The sequence below is a fragment of the Arabidopsis lyrata genome (genome assembly GCF_000004255.2).
Source record: "Arabidopsis lyrata subsp. lyrata unplaced genomic scaffold ARALYscaffold_7, whole genome shotgun sequence".
Taxonomy (NCBI): domain Eukaryota; kingdom Viridiplantae; phylum Streptophyta; class Magnoliopsida; order Brassicales; family Brassicaceae; genus Arabidopsis; species Arabidopsis lyrata.
Window position 1 is genome coordinate 22903553 of NW_003302549.1, and position 26905 is coordinate 22930457.

The 26905-nt window shown below is 32.8% G+C and overlaps 4 protein-coding genes and 1 long non-coding RNA gene across 18 annotated transcripts; all 5 read right to left on the minus strand.

Moving 5' to 3' along the window:
• Nucleotides 1-1755: 1755 nt before the first annotated feature.
• LOC9306820 (transcription factor PRE1) lies at nucleotides 1756-3114 on the minus strand. The gene is made up of 2 exons (XM_002870704.2): nucleotides 2534-3114; nucleotides 1756-2188 (listed from the first exon to the last, which is right to left on the minus strand). Exons 1-2 carry the CDS (start codon nucleotides 2657-2659, stop codon nucleotides 2036-2038), a joined length of 279 nt encoding a protein of 92 aa, XP_002870750.1. The 5' UTR covers nucleotides 2660-3114; the 3' UTR covers nucleotides 1756-2035.
• A 6635-nt stretch (nucleotides 3115-9749) lies between these two features.
• LOC9306821 (40S ribosomal protein S9-2) lies at nucleotides 9750-11613 on the minus strand. The gene is made up of 3 exons (XM_002870705.2): nucleotides 11440-11613; nucleotides 10756-11137; nucleotides 9750-10189 (listed from the first exon to the last, which is right to left on the minus strand). Exons 1-3 carry the CDS (start codon nucleotides 11465-11467, stop codon nucleotides 10006-10008), a joined length of 594 nt encoding a protein of 197 aa, XP_002870751.1. The 5' UTR covers nucleotides 11468-11613; the 3' UTR covers nucleotides 9750-10005.
• A 1021-nt stretch (nucleotides 11614-12634) lies between these two features.
• Nucleotides 12635-15417, minus strand: LOC9306822 (DExH-box ATP-dependent RNA helicase DExH18, mitochondrial). The gene is made up of 2 exons (XM_002870706.2): nucleotides 12886-15417; nucleotides 12635-12798 (listed from the first exon to the last, which is right to left on the minus strand). Exons 1-2 carry the CDS (start codon nucleotides 15192-15194, stop codon nucleotides 12774-12776), a joined length of 2334 nt encoding a protein of 777 aa, XP_002870752.1. The 5' UTR covers nucleotides 15195-15417; the 3' UTR covers nucleotides 12635-12773.
• Nucleotides 15418-15724: 307 nt separating this feature from the next.
• On the minus strand, nucleotides 15725-18857 carry LOC9306823 (protease Do-like 8, chloroplastic). Its single transcript, XM_002870707.2, has 13 exons — nucleotides 18609-18857; nucleotides 18178-18305; nucleotides 17784-17869; nucleotides 17603-17701; nucleotides 17448-17514; nucleotides 17274-17349; nucleotides 17116-17182; nucleotides 16811-17028; nucleotides 16670-16737; nucleotides 16524-16603; nucleotides 16337-16423; nucleotides 16131-16238; nucleotides 15725-16018 (listed from the first exon to the last, which is right to left on the minus strand). Exons 1-13 carry the CDS (start codon nucleotides 18740-18742, stop codon nucleotides 15890-15892), a joined length of 1347 nt encoding a protein of 448 aa, XP_002870753.1. The 5' UTR covers nucleotides 18743-18857; the 3' UTR covers nucleotides 15725-15889.
• A 2331-nt stretch (nucleotides 18858-21188) lies between these two features.
• Nucleotides 21189-26905, minus strand: LOC9306824. 14 transcript variants are annotated; one of them, XR_002330341.1, is made up of 8 exons: nucleotides 26611-26905; nucleotides 26328-26466; nucleotides 25913-26017; nucleotides 25720-25811; nucleotides 25458-25618; nucleotides 23783-23879; nucleotides 23295-23492; nucleotides 21189-22744 (listed from the first exon to the last, which is right to left on the minus strand). It is a non-coding gene; the product is annotated as an uncharacterized LOC9306824 (long non-coding RNA). The 14 variants fall into 14 exon arrangements; XR_002330345.1 differs by having other exon boundaries at nucleotides 23295-23354; nucleotides 26611-26904; XR_002330346.1 differs by having other exon boundaries at nucleotides 23295-23359; nucleotides 26611-26904.

The window sequence follows — 26905 nt, forward strand, 5'->3', positions numbered from 1 at the left end:
TTCTCACGCATAAAACTATTAATATATATTGTTCATTGTCTTCCTTTTTTTGTGATAAATACTACAAAGAAAATATTGTTTACTGTCTCGAGTCTTATAATATAAAGGTTAGATAATTGTGAAACATGCTTGTAGTAATCATGCATATATATTTCTCAATCTTCTTTCAGCATATTATGCCTACATTAAAGGAAGTTAATTAAGAAACCCCAAAAAAATGAGAGTCAAACTTGACTTTCGTAGTTGAAGCCGCGACTTATACGGATGTTTAATACATGGATTTGTGCACAGTAATAATATTTGTCACATAATGCTTGTTGTGATTTTGGTGTCGTGATGTTGAGCATTTTTTATTTTTAATAAGATTTTCTTTATATTATATATTTAGATATTGGACTATTCACAAGTTGACTGTTGAGTGTTTTTCTTTGTTAAAGAAATTGACAGTTCAGTGTTCACAATTTGAAAATCTTATTTTCAAGTGTAAAATAATACTTCATATCAAGAGTTTATTTATCTACTGACATGCGGTCAGACTTGATCGACGGGCTGATCAAGTGATCCTAAATTTATTTATTTTCTTTTTTTGGTCTGAGTTTAGTAATATTGGAAAATTATAAAGAGTAGTGTTTGGTATTAGAGCATCTCCAATGGTAGAACTACATTAGAAATTTTTAACAATATTTTTTATTATAAATTTATTTTTGTCGGAAAATTCACTGTCGATAATTCGGAGTAGATCCCATTGCTCACAGTTTGCGACTAATTATCGGATTCAACACTCGAGACACAATTTGCAACTCATTATCAGATTCAAATCAACTGATCCAGACAATCTTTTCCGATTTCGTCATCAGAAAGAGACTAGAAAGAGAGAATCGAGAAAGATGAACAAACACGCGCAAAAAAATTTTCCTTTGTTAAAAATTCTTCAGTCAACCAAAACATGGCACCTCATGGGTTCTTAAGAGTTCTAAAAACTCTCAATTAAGAACTGGTTCTACACTTATTTTTCTGTTTTCATTTATTTTTAATTGATTTTTGCCTAAGAACTCCCCTTAACAGATACCATTGGAGGTGTTCTTCCTGTTTCAAAATTTTATAAACGGCTTTTAAAATTTTATTGCATAGTATTACGTTTGTTAATCAATAATTTTATTTATCAAAATTATTTACATAGACATGTTGATATAAATAAATTTAAGATTATCTATTTGTATAGGTTTATTTTTATTTTTGAATAGAGGTGTATTTTGTAAATTGAATCTAAATTTTTTCTCTAGATGTATATATATGTTTGTGCCAGTTAAGATGGGATTTTTTTCCCTCCAAAATGGCTGTTTTAGAGTTTATTTGATTTTTTCTATTTCTATTTTTGCTTTTATCTCTATTTTGAGGTTTAGATGATTTGTTACCTCAAAAACAATGTGTCAAATAACTTTTTGTTTATTCCCTTTAAAAATTAAATGCTCACAACTAACCATTTCTTCTCGCAATTTTACTGTCCTTTGACTGACACAATCGAGTTCAGACATTACAATCTATGTTTTTTTCTTTGTTAGGGAGAAAAAAGAAAGATTCTTCTCCACCAAAATTCATCCCACTGGTTTATTTTAATAATGCACCTGCTAAGGCAATGGTCATGCAGTTCTGCTACACACATATATGTCGGAGACTTTTGACTATGGAATTAACCCTATCAAATTCGTATGTCAAGATCAAGCCCATCTCTTTGAAGTTTATATAATAAGACGATTAGGTTAAAAATATATAATTTATAATTATTATAGAGCCATCATTAAAGATTACAAACCGGGCTTTGTGGCCTAGTGGTAAAGGGGTCACAGCTGTGATTTCCACCACCAAGGTTTGAGGCACGGCCACTGGCAGGTTTATATAGGGGAATTGTCAGTCTCGTGGGATTAGTCCTTGGACCTAGTTTCTTTTTGGGAGACCCGCGGTTATTCAAAAAAAAAAAAAAAAAAAAAAAAAGATTACATGAGTAGGCTTGTCAAAAACAAAAACAAAAAAAAGATTACATGAGTAGGCTTCTAATAACGGCGGCTTCAGGGCTATCTTCATCGACAGATTCGAGAAGCTGAGACAAACGCTCGCTGAGATTGTCAACTTCTCTGTTCAAATTTCGTATGTAATTGCATGTCTCTTGCAATACTTTCGACGCTGATACCTTCAACAAAAAAAAAAACGAAAAAGAATCATAAGCATTATAATATATGTGTTTTGAACCAATGCATGCACTTTTATGCGTTTGCAGATGCATGCAAGCTGATGATTTTGATGGAAAATCTATGCAAATATGTTTGTATATATATATGAAAGAAAAAGGTTGTGAATATTGTTATGTTCCTTAATGTCCGGAGTCAAAAGTTCCGACTTCTTTTGTTTTTTTTTTGATTTTAATGTCTTCTCTTCTTTTCACAAAACTTTTTTTCTTTCCTTTTTGGGTAGGTTTCACGATGGATAATGTTAAATGGTCGTTATAAGTGAATATTGCATATAATATGTGTGATACCTTATCAGAACGACGTCGTTGGCCAATCTCCGGCAAAATTTGACGGAGCTTAGTTACGAGGTCAATCATTTGATCATCGGAGATCCTTGGAGCACTTGAAGATTGTCTTGATCTTCTGTTCGACATGTTCAACAATGTGACAAGAAAGACCCTAACTAAGTTGTGGATTCTTCTCTCTTGCTTCACTTCTCTCTCACACTAGCTCAAACAAGTTCTATTGAGGAATAGAAATAGAGAAATGAGATAGGCTATGTCTATGTGGCAAGTAGGTGTAAGCTTTTATGATTTGATATAAGGTTTTTAAGTTGAAAAGAAACGACCAAGAAGAAAGAAAAACTAGAAAGCAAGAAGAAAAATAGAGAAGAGAATGTAATGAGAAAAGTGTTTTGGGGTTTTGAATACACTTCAAATATAAAGAAATTGAGAATGTGATAAGAGAGATTTAAATAGGCCAAAGGACCACAAGAGAGAGAGAGACGGAGCAATAAACCTCGACAATGATGTCACGGGAGAAGAAAGCGATAGATTTGAATGCCCTTTAACCACAAAACTTCGAAATCATTTTTTAATTTTATTTTTAATTACCGATTTTCAAGTCGAGACTATTACCAATCATTATACGAAGGTAGAGTGGCGGGATGGAATTATTTCACAAAGTTTTCAATCATGGTTAGTTATTGTGTATATTTCAAATGATAAAAATTGATTACTATATAGTTCTTACAAAAGTTTCAAGATTCGTTAAACCCTTTTAAGCCTCTCCCAAAAAATATTAAGACTAGGATGGATCACAAGTATATATATATATATATGCTTAGTTATTGAAAAATTTACAGTATAATTTCCTATAAAGAGTGAACAAATAAATGGGTACTAAATAGTATGAATAATTGAGGAGATTTGAATAGTTTAAATGGAGGAAACTAAGAGTTCCCAAAGATGGGGTTGATGAAGGTCAAGATAAATGTTTCATGTTCATCTAACATTGTGGCCCTTCATCTGCAATTTCACAAAAAGGCAACTACCATGTGATGACATGACTTTTCATTCATTTTTTTTTCTCTCTATCATTAGAATTCGTATTATGGCCTGAATTAAACTCCTTCTCTTTAATTTTTTCCAAATACAACTTAACAAATTTGTGTTCCATAGTATGGTACAATTTGTATATTTATCTATAATCTTGTATATTAAAAATATATAATTTCAAACTTGTATAAAAAGAGGATAGAGAGAATTATGTAAATTATATCTTCCATACTAACTACATTTTTCTTTTTTAAAATGGAGAAGCCTAATTATGTGACTCATATAGAACATTGTTTTCTAAATGCTAAGCCATATAGCTTCACCTCATATATATAATATTTCGTGTTGAGAACTTTTTTTAAATAATAGAATGTCAATGTAATAAAAAAATAGTAAATATGAAAAAATATCAACTTTTTATAAAACGTCAAAACGAAATCAAATGCTTAAAAAAAGGAACATATACATATTTGCTTAGCAAAAAAAAGAATATATACATATCAGACTGTTTCGACTGTTTATTTCGAACTTCTTCGAACACTTACACTTTGACTAAAACAATAGCCAATTTATTTAAAGAAATGTTTTGTTTTGAAGTGATTAAAATGCATGTCTCATAGTCATTCATATAGCTTATTTTAATGGTTCGATTGGTCCATTAGAGCATCACCAACGCTCGTCTCTCTATTTCAGTTTCTCATATATGTGTGAACACAACTTTTAAATGTGAACACAAATAAATTCATATTTTATTAATAAATATTTTAGTTAGACTAATTATAGTAGGACATCTGTGAGAAACGTTTCTTAAAGTCTCCCAAAAGAGCGACGATTCTCTCCCTCTCTCCTCTTTTTCCTATTTTTTTCTTTATTTTAATAAAGAGAGACTTTGCAAAACATACCCGTTGGAGATGGCCTTAGGGCATATGCAAGGGCATATCTTTGAAGTTTGATCTTAAGGGAAAAATAATATTAAAATATTGTAAGAACACTAATTAAGATCTTTTGTAAAGTAATTGATTATTGGTAGAACATGTTTAGATCATAAAAAATAATAATTTAATAATCAAAAACTTTAAATGTTTTTAAAAATTAAAAAAATTATTTCTAAAATTGAAAAATTAAAAACTAAACTTATATTAAAATTGACTAACCGAAGCCGATTTAAAATTGACTAAAAAAATTAACTAAAATTGGCTCCGATTTTATATTAAAAACTAAACTTATATTAAAATTGACTTAAAAAAATTATTTCTAAAATTGGCTCTGATTTGGCCGGAAATCCGAGCGAAATCGGCGAAGCAACGAAGGCGAGAAAATTAGATGCAACACGATTTTCGCCCAAATGAAAAACAATTTCCGTTAACAAAATTCGAACCAATCCGCGGATACCACGTGGCCACAAGAACGGACTTAGATCAGTTCTAGTCCAAGACCACTTCTCATGTTCTTAATCCACTAGTCCAACATTTTATTATTTTTTTAACATAAGATCAGGCCATTAGTTGGTCCGATAAACATGGTCTTAGTGGTTGAGTATTAATTTATATAAAAGTTCTCAAAACATCGACTATGTCACGTGTCACCACCATGTCTCGTGCTACATGCTGCCCTCGGGTCCATAAGATCAAAATTTTAGATATCTTGTTGTCCAATAACATTATCAATAAAGATCCGACAAGTATGTAACAGTCGAATACAATTATCTGTGTGAAACATATTATTATTAAAAAAAAATAAAAAATAAAATAAAAATAAAAATAAAATATTATTGTTATTATTATTATGAAAAGTGTATATAAAATTCGAAATCCCACATTATCCCTCAAAATATTTCGTTTGTGTGGTGTATTACTGTAGAGAAATTGCACTAGATAACCTAAAAAAAAAACAAAATTAAATATCTAACATCTAACCCCCCTATTCACTCTCTTTCTCTTCCTATCTCTTTCTACCTTCTTTCTAAAAAACTAAATTTTCTTTTTTTTGGGTTATTCACCTAAATCACCCATTAATTTATCACATTCTATTTTAATAGTAATTCAATGACAAGTTCTGTCGAAACAAAACAAAAATAGTAATTCAATGACAAGTTTGGTAAAATCTCGCAAATTTTTTTTTTTTTTTTTTTTTTTGTTAAATTATATTCAAAAGAAAAATAAAAACGTTTGTACAACTAGTGCATCATTTTGCTGATAAGGAAAGCCGAGAGAGAAAATTAAAATTTTACAACAAGCAAATCAACCATAGACTTTGATCCATAACTGATAGGCTTCAGCGTACCGCCTATCTCCCATTAATCGAATCGCCGAGATCTGATTTCTTACTTGCTTATCAATCCAACTCGTTATATGTTCCGCTGTTTGAGGTTTGTCACCATGCCCATTTCGTTCTTTCCATATTGTATATACAGCTACTTGGAACACGGATCTAATGAGATATCCCTCTACCCGCTGAAGCTGTGTGTTCGAAATATAGTCAAGAATGAGTGACCAAACTGTTGTGTACCTTGTTTTGAGAAGACCCTTAAAACCCGCCCATACTTTTGAACTGTACTCGCAAGAAAAGAAAAGGTGATCTCGTGTCTCCGGGTGGTTATTGCATAAAACTCGCAAATTAAAGTTTAAGTAGCTACATTAAATCTATTCTAACAAAACAAAAAAAATATATAAGTGAGAATGGTTCTCTTTTCGACATGTTTGTATGACATGGATTATAGGCCTGGACATTAATACCCGAACCCGAAGAACCGAACCGAACTCGACCCGAAAAATCCGATCCGAACCCGAACCCGAAGTTTTAAAATACCCGAATGGGTTCTAAACTTCACAACCCAAAAAACCCGGACCCGAATCCGATCCGAACCCGAATCCGAACAAGTACCCGCACATACCCGAAATATAAGTACATAGTTATAGTATATTAGTTTTATTTATACTTGTAATAACCTGAGTGCCTAAATTATTTGGATGTTAAGATATTTTTGGGTGTTTTAGTTACTTTTGGCTAGATTCAGGTATAAAATACTTGGGTTTTATAGATTTTTTGAGTATTTTTCAATACTTTGCATAGAGTTGGATACAAATTTTTTAATATTTGGATACTTCGGGTAAACCCGAACCCGAACCCGAAATATCCGATCCGAACCCGACCCGAACCCGACCCGAACGGGTCTTAGTTTTCTAAATCCGAAAAACCCGACCCGAACTCGATCTGAATATCCGAACGTCCAGGCCTAATGGATTATATACCAGTTAACGAAATCAATGTTATGTTACTTATTAAAAATACTTCTTGGTTAATATATACAAAATATACAAGAAAATTATCTTCTTCATCGTTGTGTTATATCGCGATATCATCCGACATGAAATTCAATCTGATAATTCATAGAGAATGATATGTGGATCAGACAACCGTAAGTACACCATATATCTTTCAATGATCTATCCATCACAAATATTTAACGAAAACATTAATTCCTCCTACTATTTTCTTAAATAATACACATACTTTTTTTAATAAAGCACATAATTGAAGAAAGCATTTATTAATTTTTCTTATATGTGTGAATACAAGAATATATATATAAGTGTGTTGGTGTCAATGATGTGTGTGTGTGTTTTATATATACAAAGATTATTAAAGAAAGTGACCATTCTAATAAATTGCAAAGGGAGATTTTACATGTTAGTCCATGTGGGTTCGGGTACTAAATGTTTGGTCTCATAGGCTCCACGATGTTTTTGTGTCTACTTTTTTCGCAATTAATTCACATCTTTACAAACATGTTGTAAAAAACGACTAATCATGCAAAAATGAACGACTATTTAAATAAGTAATTTATAAAAACTTAGAAAATCAGTTTGGAAAAAGTTGAGCAATTTGTTTTTGTTTTCAATGAATTACAAAAACACTATAGTACGATAATATGCATTAATGGCACCAATCATATCATAGCAGTGAATAAAATAACATTGAAAAAGTAGTCAAAACGGCATCTTCGATTCTATGTTCGAAGATTTGAAATATTCAATTATGTATAAATATTTGATCACGTCGAAATATACAACACACATAAGATTGCCATATTTATATTTTCAATGCGAAATGTTTCTCTGGATTTAGCATGAGTATTCGAATTCCGCTGGAAATGTCCAACTAATTCCTCGGATAACATGTCCCTTGATAAGAATTGTTTTACCATCACATCACAAACAAAGCATCGACATGTTGTGTAGTGTGTGTGCACACACGTAAAACGGTAGACTTTGGCGGTGTTACTACTAGGCATGGGCAAATTAACCGAATGTATCGAACCGAAAAAGAACCAAATCGAATCGAACTGAAAATTTGAAAATAACCGAATGGATACTAAATTCTATAACCGAAAGAACCGTAACCGAATCTGTACCGAACTCAAATATTTTGGATAACCGAAAATATCCGAAATACAATAATATTTTCAAAAATATTAGTTATTTATTGACCAAATAATCAAAAATACTTGAAAAATATATAAAAATAGTAAAAATATTCGTAAATAACCAAAAAATATTTGAAAATACTCAAAAATAACTAAAATATCTGAAAATATTCAAAGCAAAATAACCGAATGGGTACTAAATTTTAAAACCGAAAAAACCGGAACTGAACCGAAACCGAACCAAAATTTTAAAATACCCGAATGAATATCAAATTTTAGAACGAAATAACCGAACCGAATGGAACCGGACCGATAACCGATCGAATAACCGAACGACCATGACTAGTTACTACAATGGCAATTAAATAGTACATATACATCTATGTTCTATCTATTTACAGTAATTATCATTTTGATATTTTCACACAAATTAAAAAATTATATTAAAATTAATTTCATATTTCTTTTATTTATCTATACACTTGAAGTTAAATCAAGTACTACTTTATAATTAAGTTAGGCATCATTTTTACTGAGTGACTCCAATTTACAAAAAGAAAAGACTTCAACAATAAAAAAAATCTTTATTTCGGAATATTTATCTAGTTAGAAAAAAAGGAATTAAAAAAGGTACAATATCCAGACGAAGATCTGGATTTTTCATTAGTAAACTTTTCCAGAGTAAGTATCAACTTTTAATAATAAGGAAGACGTAACACATACATTATGGTCCAGGTAGAGACCAATATATATTATACCCTGTTCTAAAAATCCCCGCCTAGCCCCGATTACTCCCCGCTTAATCGCTAGGCCCACCCTATCCGCCTCGATTAATGACTAATCCCCTAAAAAATCAGTAACCCGATTATTCTCCGCCTAATCCGATTACTTCCCGCCTAATCCGATTATTTTCCACCTTATCTTATATACCCCGATTATTTTTTAGATTGCAAGTATAAAAAAACCTTTTATTTTTGTTATTCAATCATTTGAATGGGGAGTTTGTGATGTTTTACAATAACTTGTGTTCAAATTTTAATAAAAATCATAAATTTGTAATAAAAATCATAAATTTTTACAATATTGGATTAATATATTTTAAAAATATTAAAATAACCCTAAAACTAATCCCCGATTAATCCCCGATTTTAATCCGATTTTCCGATTAATCGCTAGGCCCATGCCGAGCGCCCGACTAACGCCTAGCGATTTTTCAAACAAGGATATTATATGGTCCCCTTTAACCAATTTTCTCTCATAATTACACAATCATGCTTTGCATAGGCTTCTCCTAAACAATGAGAACCTCTTCTCCATAACTATCCATTATATTGTTTTACTCTTTTACCTTAGATCGGGAATTACATCATCACTCTAGAATTTGACACTACAAATGTGGTGGCAAAATTACGTATGTATGTTTACATATGTAATATAGTTTACATAATCAATCATAAACAAGAAAATGATATCTTATTGAAATCATTTAGACTTTATATAAAGATAATTCTTCATCTTCTTGTGAACACTTGCATCATCTTCTTACTGGTCCTTATTTTTTAGTTACTTTTAAGTTTAATTGCATTTTTGAAGTAATATAAGTAGTTTTTGTTTATTAAAAATAATTTTTGGTATTGATTCTTGTTTCTTTTTTTCAAATCGGAATATGTATGTTTTCGAGATATTATTTAGTCTTGTGTGGTAAGAAACGAAACTACTTTATAGATTAAGCTTTTTGCTTGTAAGCAAAGTCACCGGACATAAAAATATCAACTACTACTATGTTGTAAGAAGCAAGATTCGAAAGTGACATGGTTTAAGAACACAAAGGTCCACAACATAAAACCTAAACGCATCACCAAACCAACACACTTCACTTCTTCTACTAAGAAAGAAAACTAAGAAACCAAAGATCTCACAAAAAGAGGTAACAAGACCAAACTATTATTAACTAAAAGCATATTTGTAGGTTTCGGTAGTATTTTAGCTTGAGGATTTTTTAGGGGTTTGGTACTTTTCACTCTTCATCATCCTCATCTCCATCACCACCAGCAGCTTTCTTAGCTCCGGCTCTCTCGTTCCTTCTCTTCACTCTTCCAGGTCGACCACCACCGAATGGACTTGTTAGAGAGAAGTCTACGTGCTTCTGCGACTCTACTCTCACCATGAACGATGGAATGTTCACAAGTTGCCTCCCAACCCTATATCGAATCAAAAAACCATTAGGTCAAGAATCAGCTTTCGTAACACCCTTTAACACAATTGAGTTCATCTATAGCTGTAAACTGCAACAACTTTGCAAGGATCCACCCAAGATTCTACCCAAGTCAAGCAAGACAAAACCGATAAGCCTCAAAAGATTTTACCAACTCAAAAAGCATTACCTATAAACTTTAACACAATCATCTTTAGCAGTGAACTGCAACAAATTTCGAAGGATCCGCCCAAGATTCTACCCGAGTCAAGCAAGACAAAACCGATACGCCTCAACACAATTGAGTTCGACCAGAGCAGTGAACTAAATGTTGTTCCCAAGATTATACCAACTCAAAAGACATTACCTATAACCTTTTACACAATTGAGTTCATTTCGAGCCGTGAACATCGACAAAATAAAAGGATCCACCTAAAGATTCTACCCGGTTCAAAAGCACAACTATGTAGTGATACGCTTTAACACCATTGATTTTGTAAGAAGCAGTGAACTAAATGTTGTTCCCAAGATTATACCAACATCTTTATGAATGTAAGGTAAAGTTTCCGATACCTGATGTGCCTTTGTCGGATAAGGACACGAGCGTGGTGAATAGACTTAGCCATACCAGACTTAAAGACAATAGTTTGAAGACGACGTTCAAGGAAATTCTCAACAGTCAAAGCAAGAACATAATCAAGCTTGTTCTGGCTTTCATCAAGAAGACCATATCGATTCATTCTCCTAAGAAGAGCTTCACCTTCAAAGATACGACGAGGGTTCTTCTCATCAAGTGTTAAAAGTTCTCTTGCAGCATTACGGATTCGGCTAAGTGTATATTGAACTCTCCAAAGCTCTCTCTTACAACGAAGACCGTATTCTCCTACAAGCTTTAGCTCAGCATCAAGACGCTCTTTCTCATAAGGACGACGTGGCTTCTTGAATGTTTTCCCATCTTACAAAAAACAAATAAAAATCAAATCTTTAAAAACAAAACAGAGTACCAAATTAAAACCCTAATTTTCTTTCACACATAAAAACAGAGCAGAGTTAAATTTCACATCAGATCAATTACAAAACCATAGAAATAAAACATAGTTATAACATGAAAACATAATAATAATACACAGATGATCAAAATCAGATTTTGGTAAGTAAAATTCGAGAGAAAAAAAACAGAGTATGAATCTAAATTCAGCATGCATGAGGAAAGAAACTATTTTCGAAAATAGAAGATGGAGAGAAGAGAGCTCTCACAGTTGCGGTAGAATCTGACGTTTACCATAGCTGCTGCTGCTGCTGCTCAAAACAAACACAGAGTTGATCGCGACGAAGAAGACAGAGAGCTTTTTATATTACAGGACTATTAAAAAAAACCTAAAGCGTCTTAAGGGCTTAATGATTTTTTTTTGGTTTGGGTTGGCCCATTGGGCTTTCTTTATTGACCTCTATCATTTTTGAATTTGATTTTTTTTTAAAGTTAGTTTGCATAATTGATTTATTTCAAGGGTGTTTTTGTTAAAACCAAAATCTAATAATGGATTAAATTCTTAAATTAATGTGCACAGAAATGTTGTTTTTGATCATTTTTAAACCGAAAATGTAATTTCTAATTTTTTCCAAGTAGTGATTTGCTATATACCAAAGAATTATATACCATAATAGAGCATGCTTCTACTTCAAATCGCTTGAAAATAACTTTTCCAAATCGTTCAAATAGCTTAATAATGCTTAAAACAGCAATCGTTAATTTCCGTAGATTTCTGTAACTGTACCCGCATCTGCTTCGTTTAAACCATTTTTACCGGTTTAACTTGTGTAAAATAAGCAAAAAAAAAAAAGTTGGAAAAAATGATACTCTACATAATCTTTTTTTTTTTTTTTTCTGTAATAGGCCAATACCTCTTAATATTCTAATATACTACTATAATCTTTTTAATTCTTTACACTTAATTTACATTAATTATAAGCAACAACACACCAACAGAAACACCTCTTTGATGACTCTTTATCAGTGTTCTAAAAAGCGGTCTAGGCGGTCGCCTAGGTCCCGACTAGGCGCTAGGCTCTCATGCGACGCCTAGATAACCGTCTTGACCGCCTAAAATTATATAGAACTTGTTTAATGTATTTTTTCAATTTCAATTAGAGTTTTATATATATATAGTTATAAATATTTATATATTGTTTAATATAAATATAAATAAATGTCTTATTTAGTTTTTGTTTATAATTTCGTAATTTTTAGTTTTATATATATATTTTATATAACTTTTATATATAATATCATATTTATAATGTTTTATGTTATAAACGTCTAAACCGCCTTAAAAATCGCCTAGGCTCCGATTAGGCGTTCTAGGCGCTAGACACTGGGTCACCGCCCGCTTAGTGCCTAGCGGTTTCTTGAACACTGCTCTTTATCTCTTCGGACATTGCACAAGAACAAAACTAAAAGACAACTAAAAATCTTCAGTCTAATCAAAATTGAAGAATCCATTAAAAACTTTAGCTTAACAATAATAACTAATTAACCATTATTTGTCTCTGCAAAAACCACTATGAAGCTACTTTATTATGATTATTATTCTTCACACCAAATTCTCTTCTTTTCGCCTGAAAACAACACACATAAATCTCTAAGCAAAATCCACAAATATCAAAAACATTCTCAAAACACAAAAGAAACTTGCAAGTACTTACTTATTAACTAACTTGATTAATGAAGCTGGTCTTTCATATCCTCTATCTTCCTTCTTTTGACCTTTCACTTTCTCTTCTTTTGACTCCATCTTCCAAGAAGCTTTACTCAACGATTCACCTAACAACTCTGCAACATTTGTCGCCATTGCTTCAACCCTCTCCACAAATGGGAAATTCTTCTCTTCAAATTGGTTAGATAACCAAAGATACATAGACAATATTTGGTGTCTACTTTCCAAATCCAACAGCTCGGTATCGTTCTTAGCAGAACTCTTTGGTACCCCCATTGCTATATTAACCGGCGTATCTTGGCTATATGTTGAAGCAAATCGATACAACTGGTACATTGCTTTCGGATTCCTGATATTGACCGGTGCAAAACAGAAGTTAAACCGGTCTTCTAGAGACAGTCCCTGTACTTTCTCCAACATGTTTGCTACTTTCTTCACATGATCATGACGGCACAAGAAGTAAGAACCGTCGAGTCTGCAGTGTTTTCCAAAATGATCTAAGAGTTTTGAAAAGGCCATATCGGGAACTTGTGCAGCGAAAAGCTCAATCTGTTCAAAGAAAGGGAAAAGCCCTACTTTTGTAACTTCATCAAACGGTTGTTGCAAACACTCTATTAGATAGTTTAGATCTTCTAAGTGCAATGTCGTTGTAAGTCCATCTGGGTAACGGCTTCCTCTCCTTCCAGCTCTCCCGGCAATCTGTTTTACCTGTGACGCTGCAACTGGAACAATCTTATCGCCGTTGTACTTGTTCAAACTGTAAAACACAACCCGTCTTATGTTAAGATTCAATCCCATTCCAACAGCATCGCTTGCAACCAAAACATCATACTCGTTTTCTTGATCATTAAACAGATTAGCTTGCTGTCTCCTTGTCTCAGGCGGCAATGCACCGTAAATAACACAACATCGATGATTTGTATGTTTCTCGATAGCCATTTTAACTTCAAATATCTCTCTTCTAGAGAATGCAACAACGCAATCCCCAGACTTAACATTTTTAAGATCTCCTAATAAGGTCTTCGCTTCTACGACTAACGGTTTGAACCTCTCGTAATGCTCTTCAACTAACTCGTCCCCTGTATCAGCACACATCTTACGCACAATATCCAAAACACTCGGGTCTCCACACAAATGAATCTCATCAGCTTTTAATCCAAGCAAAGCTTTTGTCCAAGCATGACCTCTACTAGGATCTGCCATCATTTGTATTTCATCGATCACAGCCACTTCATATAACTCATCTGTAGACACCATTTCAACCGTACAAGATACATGATTGGCGAACGGAACATGTTTCTTCTCTTGTCCAGTCAAGAGACTACAGTAAATCCCTAGAGCATTTACTTTATCAAAAACTTCCATGGCTAATAACCTAAGTGGGCTGCAATACAATCCATTCTTAGCTTCCATAAACCGCTGCAAAGCATTGTACGTTTTGCCACTGTTAGTCGGTCCACAATGGTAAACGATTTTACGCTTCATAGCACGAGCAAAAGGAAACCAAGTTGCAGGCTTCGTGAGGTCTGCAGTATCAACAATACTCTGAAAACGTTTGATCTCATCAGGAAACTCTTCAATACAGAATTCAACAAACACAGGGAACAAAAACTTAACAGCTTCATCTGTCGGTCCAACACGAAGAAGATCCTGAACAACCTCAATTCTACATTTCTCAAGGAAGAAGTCCCGGAACTTGCTAACAGCAGTAGGGAAAAACGATTTCCCAATATAGATTGCAAGAGCCTGATTAGCCGCCCATCCCGACTGTGCAAAATACCCGAAAATCTCATGTAAACTATCCCATTCACTACGCTGAATCTTAGAACGCACTTCACTTTCCCTAAGCTCTCTGTATAACTCCACAGGATCATTATACCGAGCGTTCAAAGCACGAGCAGCCTCGCTACCTATCTCATCCGTCTTAGCAACCACTGAATCATTCAACAAGCTTTCATCTACATCACCAAGTTCATTAATCACACCTTCCTCATCATAATCATCACTCTCAGAACCAGCACTTTCTTCAACATCATCATTTTCGCCGTTATTATCCACAGTAGACGAAAAGGTCCTAACTTTACCAATCTCAAAGCACCCAAATCTGTAATCATTCCATGGAAGCTGAATCCGAACCCGATTACACGAACAAAACCGGTTCGTGGGCACATCAAAATCAGAATTACAAAGAGATCTAGATTCAGTTTCTCTAAAAGAATGTAAATTTCGTGTCGATAATAGAACCCTAACTCTTGAACTATAGGCTCTACGCAAAACTCCAGCTACGCCTCTCGCCATGGTCACGAACTCGAATCAAAAGTTTTGAAATTTGACAATTTTGAGAAAAAGTCGGCTCCTTTATTGTATTACTTCAAATGGGTTTGGATTCAAAGGAGACTAAAAATAGTAAAACGAGCTCGAAGCGTACCTGGAGAGAGAGATAGAGAAGATGGTGGGCGTTTAAAGCGAGAGAAGATAAACCCTACACCATTTTTGTTCTACACGGGTTTAGCATTCGCCCGCAACAATTTTAGACAATTACTATTACTATGATTTTAAAAAAAAATTCATAAATCTTATGTTAAAATAATATAGATTTAGTACCTTTTTCTAATTATTTGCAAATTTTTGGTTATTAAAATATGGATCCATTGAACAATTGATATGTATAAATGTAAACAACTAGTTTTAGAAAATTAAAATAAATAGGGTTGAAAATAAATGAGTGTAAAATGAACTCACACAGCAAAAAAAATTACATGAAAAAATTTAAATTAAAGACAATACAAAAATGTTTATCTGTGAAACACTTTTTAGGATTTTTAAAATGGTTATAAACACAAAATGTACATAACAAATAGTTCTGATAAAAAGATGCGGATACATTCTTTACCAACAATGTAGTTGTATTTGTATATTAAAAACATAAATTATGTATGTTGAATAAGAAAAAAGATAAATACGAAAAAGAAATATTGAAATAGAATAATTTTTCATGAACTTTTCTCTTCAAGTGAGATCTTTAACTCCAAATCTTCATTTCCTCTCTTGATCTTAAGATTCACCTTATCACCTACACTGTACTCATCCAATATCTTCATCAACTCGGCTTTGTTCTTCACCTGATTAATAACACTCAAAATCTCAGTTATATCCTGAAGATCTATCAGAGGAAAAACAAAAAAACTTGAGAATGATTTTCTTGTTTTTATGTAAGAGGTTCATCCGGCTTACGGGTTTGTCATCAACTGCAACAATGATATCTCCAAGTACTATGTTACCAGCAAAACCCCGGGATGTCGGATGTAATCCTGCTTTTTCTGCTAGACTATTTCCGGGTACCTATTTTTGTATGAAAAACGGCACTCGTAAATCATAATCAAAATCATTAAATAAACCAACCGGTTTCGAGGTTTTAGAGTAAAAAGTGTTTTACATACCTGAAGGACAAGGGCTCCATTACGAACATTGAGTTGATTAGCTACTGGATCAGGGGCTAATTCTATGTTAATACCAGCTCGAAGGACCTAGAGTTTTGAATATAGTAACAACATCAACAAAATTCCAAAAAATGGATGGCAAAAGCCCGATTAAGAAAACAAAACAATAGATTTTTTTCATGCTTACTTTGTTGAATTGGATTAGTTGAGGAACAATCTTTAATACAGTCGATGACGGAATTGCAAATCCGACACCCGCAGATGTTCCTGTTGACATTAAGAGTGAATATTAAAATAGATTCTTACATGATTCTGTGAGTCAATGAAAATCACCTGTCTGTGTGACTATGGCTGTGTTGATCCCAATTAAGTTCCCTTTTGAATCGAGCAGAGGACCTCCGCTGCGAAATTTAATAAAGAAAATGATTTTACAAGAAAAATGTAATCCTCTTTTCTATAATTTTGTAGACGTACCTATTTCCCGGGTTAATGGCTGCATCGGTTTGAATTCCACCACCAATGGTAACTCCGGTTTGACTAAATATGTCACGGTTAAGACCGCTGATGACCCCAACCGTAAGAGTGTGGTCAAAACCAAATGGGTTTCCAATTGCTAAACACTGCTGCCCAACCTTTAGAGAGTTTGACTGCCCAACTTTAATCGGTTTCAGGAGAGTTTCAGGGGCATCTACCTGATTTTTGTGATAACATCAATATAAGCAGTTGAATCTTTTAAAATTCGATTGACAAATAACACAAAACCTGTATTTTATTTATACCTTCAAGACAGCAAGATCCTTAGCACGATCAGCACCAACAAGTTTTCCTTCAAAGTTCTTTTGTACCCTTCAAGATTTTCACAAACGAGCAGACATGAGAATAACTAGAGAGACTATAAATGGCTGAAAGTATTCATCCCGCGAAAAAAAAACCTCACCCATCAGATGCCAGAATATTCACACGACCAACCACATCCCCGGGGCTAGGATTTCTTGAAAGGGCATTGCCAATAACTGTTCAGCAGAAAATACAACTAAAAACCTTACGATATTGTCCTTGCCTATCTCAAGCACTTGTACGCTCAATTCACGGTTCATTCAAATCATCTTACCGTGATAATTGGTCACGATGTATCCCTGTCCATCCCAGACTACTCCAGAGCCATTTCCTTCTGGTATCTACGATTAGATTATGAGTGCAGTTGTATGTCAAAACAATCAATAAAAACATAAAACGATATATTCTGTTAGTACTGAGAAACAATACCTCAACCACACCCGTCATTTTGAGCTGAGGCCGTAATGTCACATCAAATATGTTGACAACGGAATAAGTATTTTTCTCAAACAATTGGACAATTCTCCCCTGAAACATATAAAAGATATATAAATCTTAGTATAACCATCAAAACCTGAAACTTACAAGCACCTTAGCTAAAGAAACAAACCTCAGTAGGGAAAAGAGGTCCAGCTGGGAAAACAGGTGGACTAACATCTTCAACAGTCGCAACAGATGGATCACCAAGTGCTAAGGCTGTAGTAATTCATCACAGAACATACTTATATTACTATGAATCGACAAAACCATCTTAACATAAGCAGAAGAACTTGAAGTGTTATGAAAAAAAGGCTATATCACATCATGATGACCAATGTTTTCTGACATCTAACACTACTATTGCAAAATCCTTTCAACTATCAACTTTGAATCATCACTAGCTAGGAACTGCGACGCTCTGATTGTGACAATTAAGCTTCTTATACAAATTTTTTTGCCTCATGGAATTGTTAAAAACAAAGCTTTAGAAGAGAAAAACAAATAAGCTGAACTAGGGAGCAGACCTGATAAGTACCTTGAAGGATTAAAGCACAAATTCATGAATAAACTTGTCAACAAGATTCTCCTTGTCGTCGAAGGGACACTTTTCATAGCTAACTCATGTAAATTCGACTTCCAATCTCGAGTAATCCTATCGAAAAAAACAAACAGCCAAAATCAAAATTCCCAAAGAAATCAACAAATCTTAATGTCTGATCCAAAATTCAAAATGAGAAGTTTCTCCATAGCTTCCATCTTTTTTAATTCAAAACATTGTTCCAAAAGTTAAAGCTTTACGGTGATTTTTCACTAACACTGATTCAGACATAGTCACATAACACCATTCTTAATAACAACAACACACAGTAACCTAAAACCCATTAAGAAAAGTCATAATCTTTGAGGAACCCAAATCAAAAGGAACAATTTTTCAGGGGCAATGAAAGAAGCTTACTTGACTGAAGAAACGGGTGGGTGTGAAACGACGTCGCCTTGAGAAATTCTGGAACAGGCGGAGGAAAGAAGTTGTCGTCGACCCACAAATTCATTCTCATTAGGTTTCAAAGAGAAAGATGCTATTACATGCATCTTTCTACAAAATTCAAGAAAACTCTGAGACCAGTCGAAACCTGGATAAAATTAAAAACCACAGCTTTTTTTTTTTTTTTTGTAGCTGAGGAAGAAAGAAGGAGATATTTTTTAAATACCGTAAATGTCCCTTATTTAGTAATTATAATTAGTGTTATATAATGTTTGCACAAAAAAAAACAAATTAGTATTAAATAATGTTTTGTTTAGGCCCAATTTTTTTTTTTTTTTTTTTTGTATTACGAAATAAATTCACTAAAAGTTTAGTGTCTTCTTGATGAGGATTATTGATTCAATTATCCTATTTTCTTACACTTTTTTTGTCTAAACAATTGTCTAGATATAATAAAAAAAAAAATTGATATGAGTATTCCAATTTTGAGCATACTATATATTAATATATACATTTCCATACCTTTCGTTTGCAAACGTTCTCTTGACTTGTTGCAGATAGTTAAGGCAATCCTCTTGATTTGTTTCAGATTTTAATAAATTTGTTTTGGGTAGCCAATATTTTTTTTGTTTCTACCCAAAAGCTTTTCTCTTTCAATTTTTTTTATTTTTTCATTTTCAGGTAATATTTTAATTTTTATAAAATCTATAGCAAGCAAAAAATTCTACAGTTAAAAATCTAAAGCTAAAATTTAATCAAAACTATTGCATGAAAATCACATTTTTAACCTTCAAAGTGTAACTGGGTAACACTTTAAACCTTGAAAGAATTCTACTAACACTATAAACCACCAAGATTGTTTTACTAACACTTAAACCTCCAAACTAGCTTTTCTGTTTGCAAAGCCATAAATTATGATGTAATAATCAATTTTTCTTTCTTTAATATATATTTATTTAATTTAATTTAAATTTTACTTAATTTTATTATTTATTACAATTAATAAAAATCTAAAAAAACAAAAACAAAATACATTTATTTTCTTCGTTTACTCACCGTCCGAGCATGAAATTTCTTATTAAACTGTTGAAACAATCTTTTAGACTGATCAACTTCGAAAGTTTCTTTCAACAATTGCAAACATAATTAATCGTTAACAATATTTTATACTCTCTCCGTTTCAATTTAGTTGTCGTTTTAGGATTTAAATTTTGTTTCATAATAGTTGTCGTTTTAGGTTTTCAATGCAAAAGTTTGGTGAAAATTCCAGTTTTATCCCTACTGTTTTAATGTTTTGGCCAATGAAATTTTTTATAAAATATATTAATAAAGGGTAAAACAGAAAATTTAATATTTTTCTTAATTTGTGTGCAAAAACCTTAAACGACAACTAAAATGAAACGGAGGGAGTAAGCTATACATGATTACGGCGGTACGGAAAACACTCCTCAATTCTTTTAGAAGTCTATCACTTCGATACATCTTAATTTCTTTTTATTATTTATTTATTTAATAATACTTTCTATTTTCAAATATAAATTTTAACGCATTTTTTTATTTTTAACAATGCTTTTTAATTTAAAGTTTGTCTAAATAAATGGATGCATAAATTAAAGAAATTAAAATTTGCTATATTGATTTATGATTTTTTGAACATATATTTTTAGTATTTTAGATACAATATAATAACATAAATACTAATAAGTACAAAAAGTGTATATTATTTAATTACAATGATTTATCATTTTATACAATATAATAACATAAAATGTTAATAAATACAACATATAAATATGAATAATTACATAATATGTTGTTTTTAATTTTCTAAACATAATAATATTAATAATGATCTCAAATAGAGTTTTTGAATTAATGAAATTACTTCAAACATGTGTTGTAGTAAATATAGGTACAATAAGACATAAAGTGATAAAACATATTTAAAAAATAATAATCACAAAAAAAATTGAGAAGTGGAGCAACACACAACAAATAGAGCGTGCCTACTGTGCAAGGTGGATCAACATTTCTCTTCACAAATCTCACACGCTTTCACTGTAGTTCTATTAAATATTAATTTTTTTGAGAAAATCCACTTGCTTCACATATAAACGTGAATGGTAACAAAGTTTGCGGTACATCTGCTCCGTCCAAGAACCGTCTTTGAACCATCGTTCCATTCAGACCCAATGTAGTGCCGGATCCAGAATAATTTTTAACGGTGACGATCGATATTTATAAAACATATTATATTTTATGTAAACACAAATAAATATATTTATATATACAAAAATATTTAATATAGTTTTTACCATGTTGTTTACGATAGAATTAATTCATTATACAATATAATAAAAAGTAAAATTAATACTAGTTTTCTATTAAAAACATTTTAGTTTAAATGAATCAAAGAGTGATATTTAAAAATTAGAGATTTTGAATTATCATATTTAGGTTGATTTAAAAATTAAATTTACTAGATTTTGTATTAATGTTTTAATTTATTGTTTTATAGAAAACTCAAATATTTAGAATAAAACACATAAAATATTGAGTCAATTAGCTGCATAGCAATTATTTGAAAAATAATTAGGTGTGACATACACAAGTTTTTTTGTTTGCAAAACAAGAGAGAGAAACTGGCACACCATAAACTTTCGGACGAAAATACCCTCCAAAAGAGAAAAAATGGCACATCACCACCATCCACTACTCTTTCTCCGATTTTCGTCTCGCCACCATCCCCTTAGAAATTCACAATTTTTCTTCCGCAATCTTAACTTTATCATACACGACTCTTAATCTTCTCCAACCATGATTTGAATTCACACTCTAAAGACCAAATATTGGATGTGTACAAAAAAAATCAAAATTTACATGTTAGTATTGGAAAAGAAGACTTTTAGCAAACTCTTTAACAGAGAGAACATCAACGAAGAGAGTGAGACACCGAGAAGACGAGCGGCGGAGGAGTGATCGGATGGGGAGTGAGCGAAGAGAATGTGGCCTTGAGAAATTAGGGTTTCGGCGAGGAATTGACTGTAGTTGCCAAATCCGATAATGGCGATTCAAAGAGGAGGGAATAGATCGGAATTGGGGAGAAATGTTGCCGGTGACGGAGAGGCGGTAGATGGTGCTGGGTTTCTGTGGGCGGGGAGATAGAGCAAGGAAGCCATTGACGAGAGATGGTTGAAGGAGAGAATGCGTAAAAGATGATGATGTGGTTAGGGTAATTTCGTCTTTTTGCCCTGTTTCTAGAAGAAGTCTTATTTACAGTTTTGCCACATATCCTTTGACTTAATTGTTTTGTAGTCTTAGGGTACGAGGTGCAAATACTCTAAAACATTACCATAACTATAATTATAAACCACTAAAGTATTCGGAAGAGACCAAATTTTTAAACATTAAATTTTGAGTTTATTCAAAGGGTAATAGATGTTATTGTCTATGCATTTAGGTTAAGTTGTTACATTTAGATTTAAATTTGTAAGATATTTACTATTTAGCTAAATTAAAGGGGATAAGAGATATACAATATTCATTTACCTTCTTTTTAAGTTAACGTGAGGAGAGATTTTTGGAAAACACAAATTTAACGGGGGCAAGAGAGATTTCCTATGTGGGGCAATTAAATTAATTCTTTAAAATTCTCAAAAGATTTCAAAAATTTAAGGGTGGCAACTGCCCCCATATATACTAAGGTAGATCCGCCCCATTTAATGTTGTTTATATACAAGTATAATTAATCTAAACGGTGATAACAAACCCAATTATCTAAATATACTCCAATACACCCCCCTCAAGCCTCTGAAACAGAACTGTGGTCAGGTGAAAAGAGGTTTGAAATGGACATACATTGAAGAAGATAGCTTTAGTCAAAATATCAGCATTTTAATTCTCAGTTGTAACATGAAACAACTTCAGAAATCCATTCTTGACATGATCTCTTGTGGTGTGACAATAAATCTCTATATGATTGGTGTGCTCATAAAACACCGGATTTGTAGCTATGTGTATAGCAGATTTATTGTCACAAAAAAGTTTTGCAGAACACTGAACTAATTTTTTAGAATTTGGGATTTGGCTTGAAGATGCAATAATATTATCTAGCAACAAAACCACAAAACATTTGAATTGATTAGAGTTCATAGTTACAAACATATTTCTTTCACATTTGGCAATGCAAGACTGAATTATTTTCCCAATAAATAGGTTTTGGTCATCCTACTTCATGCATAAGAAAACCAAATCAACAAAACAAAGCCAATCAAAAGATTATTCAAGGGTGGAATCAGAATATCAATAAGCAAAATTTGGTTCATGGTTTGATTCACGGATGAGTTATTTGTTCCTCATTTTCCACCATTCCATCAATAAAACACAAAAAAAATCTTTCGAAAAGTGGCAATGTCAGAATTGTTAAATATGCCTCAAACAGTTTTAAGCTCATAATGAGGAAATTACCCCTCACTCGCACATCTAATTGGTTCATCATTCACGCCGTTTCATTACAAATCCATAAAAAAAAACATTTCACAGATTATTAATATGTATCCGACCCGATTATAAAGCACGAGATACTAAATGTACGAATTAGAATCTGAAAATCCCCAAACGCTAAGATCTCTAGCAGATAAAAGAGATAAACACTTATACCTGAAGAGTTGGCAAGCGAGGACCTTAATTCCAGATTCTAATGCCGAAAAAAACCTCGAGCTATACTAAATCAGGAAGGGAAAAACTGGGTTAGTACTTAGGAGAACCCTAATTAAAAACCCTAAATAAAATTCGATTTGGCGCAGCTATGACTCGACATAGCTTCCATTAAGCATTTGTGGAAGGCGATCTTAAGGGCTGCGCGAGAAATTAAAAAAAAACGATAAATACGAAGAACACTATTGAGAACATAAACCCTAATATTTTAGAATTTGGGATTTGGCTTGAACTAGTAGTTAGAACACTCACAAAGCAACCAGTTGTTAAAACTAAGAAAATTCAAAGTTCTACTTGGGAAACTAGTAGAAAATTCTTAAGCACGAATAACATACCAGTTCTGTACTAATGCATAGATCAAAACGCCCATAAGAATCCATAAGGTACAAGGTGAACACAATAAAACGATAAAGAAAGGGAGGATCTTAAACCTTAGAAAGTATCCGGTCAAGATCTTGCAACGGCTCGGTTCGCTGGAAAAAGTAGACCAAGTACTCTAGCAGAGCTTCCATATACTTCCTGTATTGCCTAAAATGACAAATAGCAATACAAAAAGGAAAGCCATAATGAGGAAATTACCCCTCATTCGCACATCTAATTGGTTAATCATTCACGCCGTTTCATTACAAATCCACAAAAAAACAATTCACAGATTATTAATGTATCCGACCCGATTATAAAGCACGAGATACTAAATGTACGAATTAGAATCTGAAAATCCCCAAGCGCTAAGATCTCTAGCAGATAAAAGATATAACCACTTATACCTGAAGAGTCGGCAAGAGAGGACCTTAATTCCAGATTCTAATGCCGAAAAAACCCTCGAGCTATACTAAATCAGGAAGGGAAAAACTGGGTTAGTACTTAGGAGAACCCTAATTAAAAACCCTAAATAAAATTCGATTTGGCGCAGCTATGACTCGACACGCTTCCATTAAGCATTTGTGGAAGGCGATCTTAAGGTCTGCGCGAAAAATTAAAAAAAAAAAAACCGATAAATACGAAGAATACTATTGAGAACATAAACCCTAATTTTTTAGAATTTGGGAAGTGACTTGAAGATGCAGTAATATTACCTAGCAACGGTTCCATAAAACATTTGAATTGATTAAAGTTACAAACATATTTCTTTCACATTTGGCAATGCAAGACTGAATTATTTTCCCAATAAATAGGTTTTGGTCATCCTACTTCATGCATAAGAAAACCAAATCAACAAAACAAAGCCAATCAAAAGATTATTCAAGGGTGGAATCAGAATATCAATAAGCAAAATTTGGTTCATGGTTTGATTCACGGATGAGTTATTTGTTCCTCATTCTCCACCATTCCATCAATAAAACACAAAAAAAATCTTTTGAAAAGTGGCAATGTCAGAAACGTTAAATATGCCTCAAACAGTTTTAAGCTCATAATGAGGAAATTACCCCTCACTCGCACATCTAATTGGTTCATCATTCACGCCGTTTCATTACAAATCCATAAAAAAAAACATTCTACAAATTATTAATATGTATCCAACCCGATTATAAAGCACGAGATACTAAATGTACGAATTAGAATCTGAAAATCCCCAAATGCTAAGATCTCTAGCAGATAAAAGAGATAAACACTTATATCTGAAGAGTCGGCAAGAGAGGACCTTAATTCCAGATTCTAATGCCGAAAAAAACCTCGAGCTATACTAAATCAGGAAGGGAAAAACTGGGTTAGTACTTAGGAGAACACTAATTAAAAACCCTAAATAAAATTCGATTTGGCGCAGCTATGACTCGACACGCTTCCATTAAGCATTTGTGGAAGGCGATCTTAAGGGCTGCGCGAGAAATTAAAAAAAAACGATAAATACGAAGAACACTATTGAGAACATAAACCCTAATATTTTAGAATTTGGGATTTGGCTTGAACTAGTAGTTAGAACACTCACAAAGCAACCAGTTGTTAAAACTAAGAAAATCCAAAGTTCTACTTGGGAAACTAGTAGAAAATTCTTAAGCACGAATAACATACCAGTTATGTACTAATGCATAGATCAAAACGCCCATAAGAATCCATAAGGTACAAGGTGAACACAATAAAACGATAAAGAAAGGGAGGATCTTAAACCTTAGAAAGTATCCGGTCAAGATCTTGCAACGGCTAGAAAGTATCCGGTCAAGATCTTGCAACGGCTAGAAAGTATCCGGTCAAGATCTTGCAACGGCTCGGTTCGCTGGAAAAAGTAGACCAAGTACTCTAGCAGAGCTTCCATATACTTCCTGTATTGCCTAAAATGACAAATAGCAATACAAAAAGGAAAGCCATTCAGCTGCATGCTGGAAACAAATTTGGAGGCTTTAAGTAAAAGAAAATTCAATGAAATGTTTACCTCGATAACTTCAGTTTATCGCGGTATTCAACCCTTTCCCCAAATTTAGAGTTGATGTACTCATGCAAGTCCAAGTACCGACCATTGCCTTCCTGCGTAACAGACAAGAAGATTTAACAATAAAAAGGGGTTTACAAAACTGTTAAAATGTGTCAAACAAATAGCAACAATAAAAATTCAAGAAAAAACCAACCTCTCCACTGAACGCAATAACTGGTTCCTCCTTCAGGCGTGCTTCGTAGTCTTCATTAGCATCAACAAGACGTCCAGAAGGATGCCTTTTATGATATTAACGTATCTGTAGGTTTTTAAAAGAAGTTAAATAGGTGCAAATCTGATACTTTCATCAGTGGTACAAGAAAATCAAAGAATTCAGACAATAAAAAAAATTAAATTAGCAATTTGAATCTTATTGAGGGAGTGCACTCTGCTAATGAAAATTTAACCACTTAATACTATTCTTTAAAGCAACGCTTATATAGCTAGCCAAATTGTTGATGGAACAGAACTAATACACTTTCATCTACTGATGAGAATCATCAACACAATTTATTCAAACTTGTGAAATAATAGTGAAGCATGCTTAGCTCTAAACTTAGAATCCCTACCATCAGGTAGTTCCCGAGGCATCATTTTGCATATTCTCATGTGTTTTCCCATTGCACTAGTTGTGACACCATCTTTAGTCTTACAACTAGTCAATCCAGAACAATGAATACACCTAGCCTTAACATCTGTAGCTTCCATCTAGGCAGGAAAAAGAAACAACTTTATAAGATAAATCACATACAAAGCTTCTCTTTAGTAATACTATTTTTTTTATAAAACACTATCGAATGAACTCAATTTAAAAACAAGAGTGAACTAATTCGATTCAGATAAAACTAACACCTTATGTATCAAGAAGAAGAAAACTATGGATTTGTTATGCTGCTCCAGAATTACCCAATCACATCACAAATCAACTATTAAGATCACATACAACAAGTTAACTCAGATCTAATCAACAATCCATCGAGCAATATAAAAATCTCAGACCAAAGATCCGATGATCGAGAAAATAGTTTATAATCAACTGTCATGAAAATAAATAAAAATACGATTGATTGGATCGAAACAGTTTTAACAAAGATCAGCAGAAGAGAAAGAACATGCTCACAATAAGATTGATCATAGGAATAGAAGA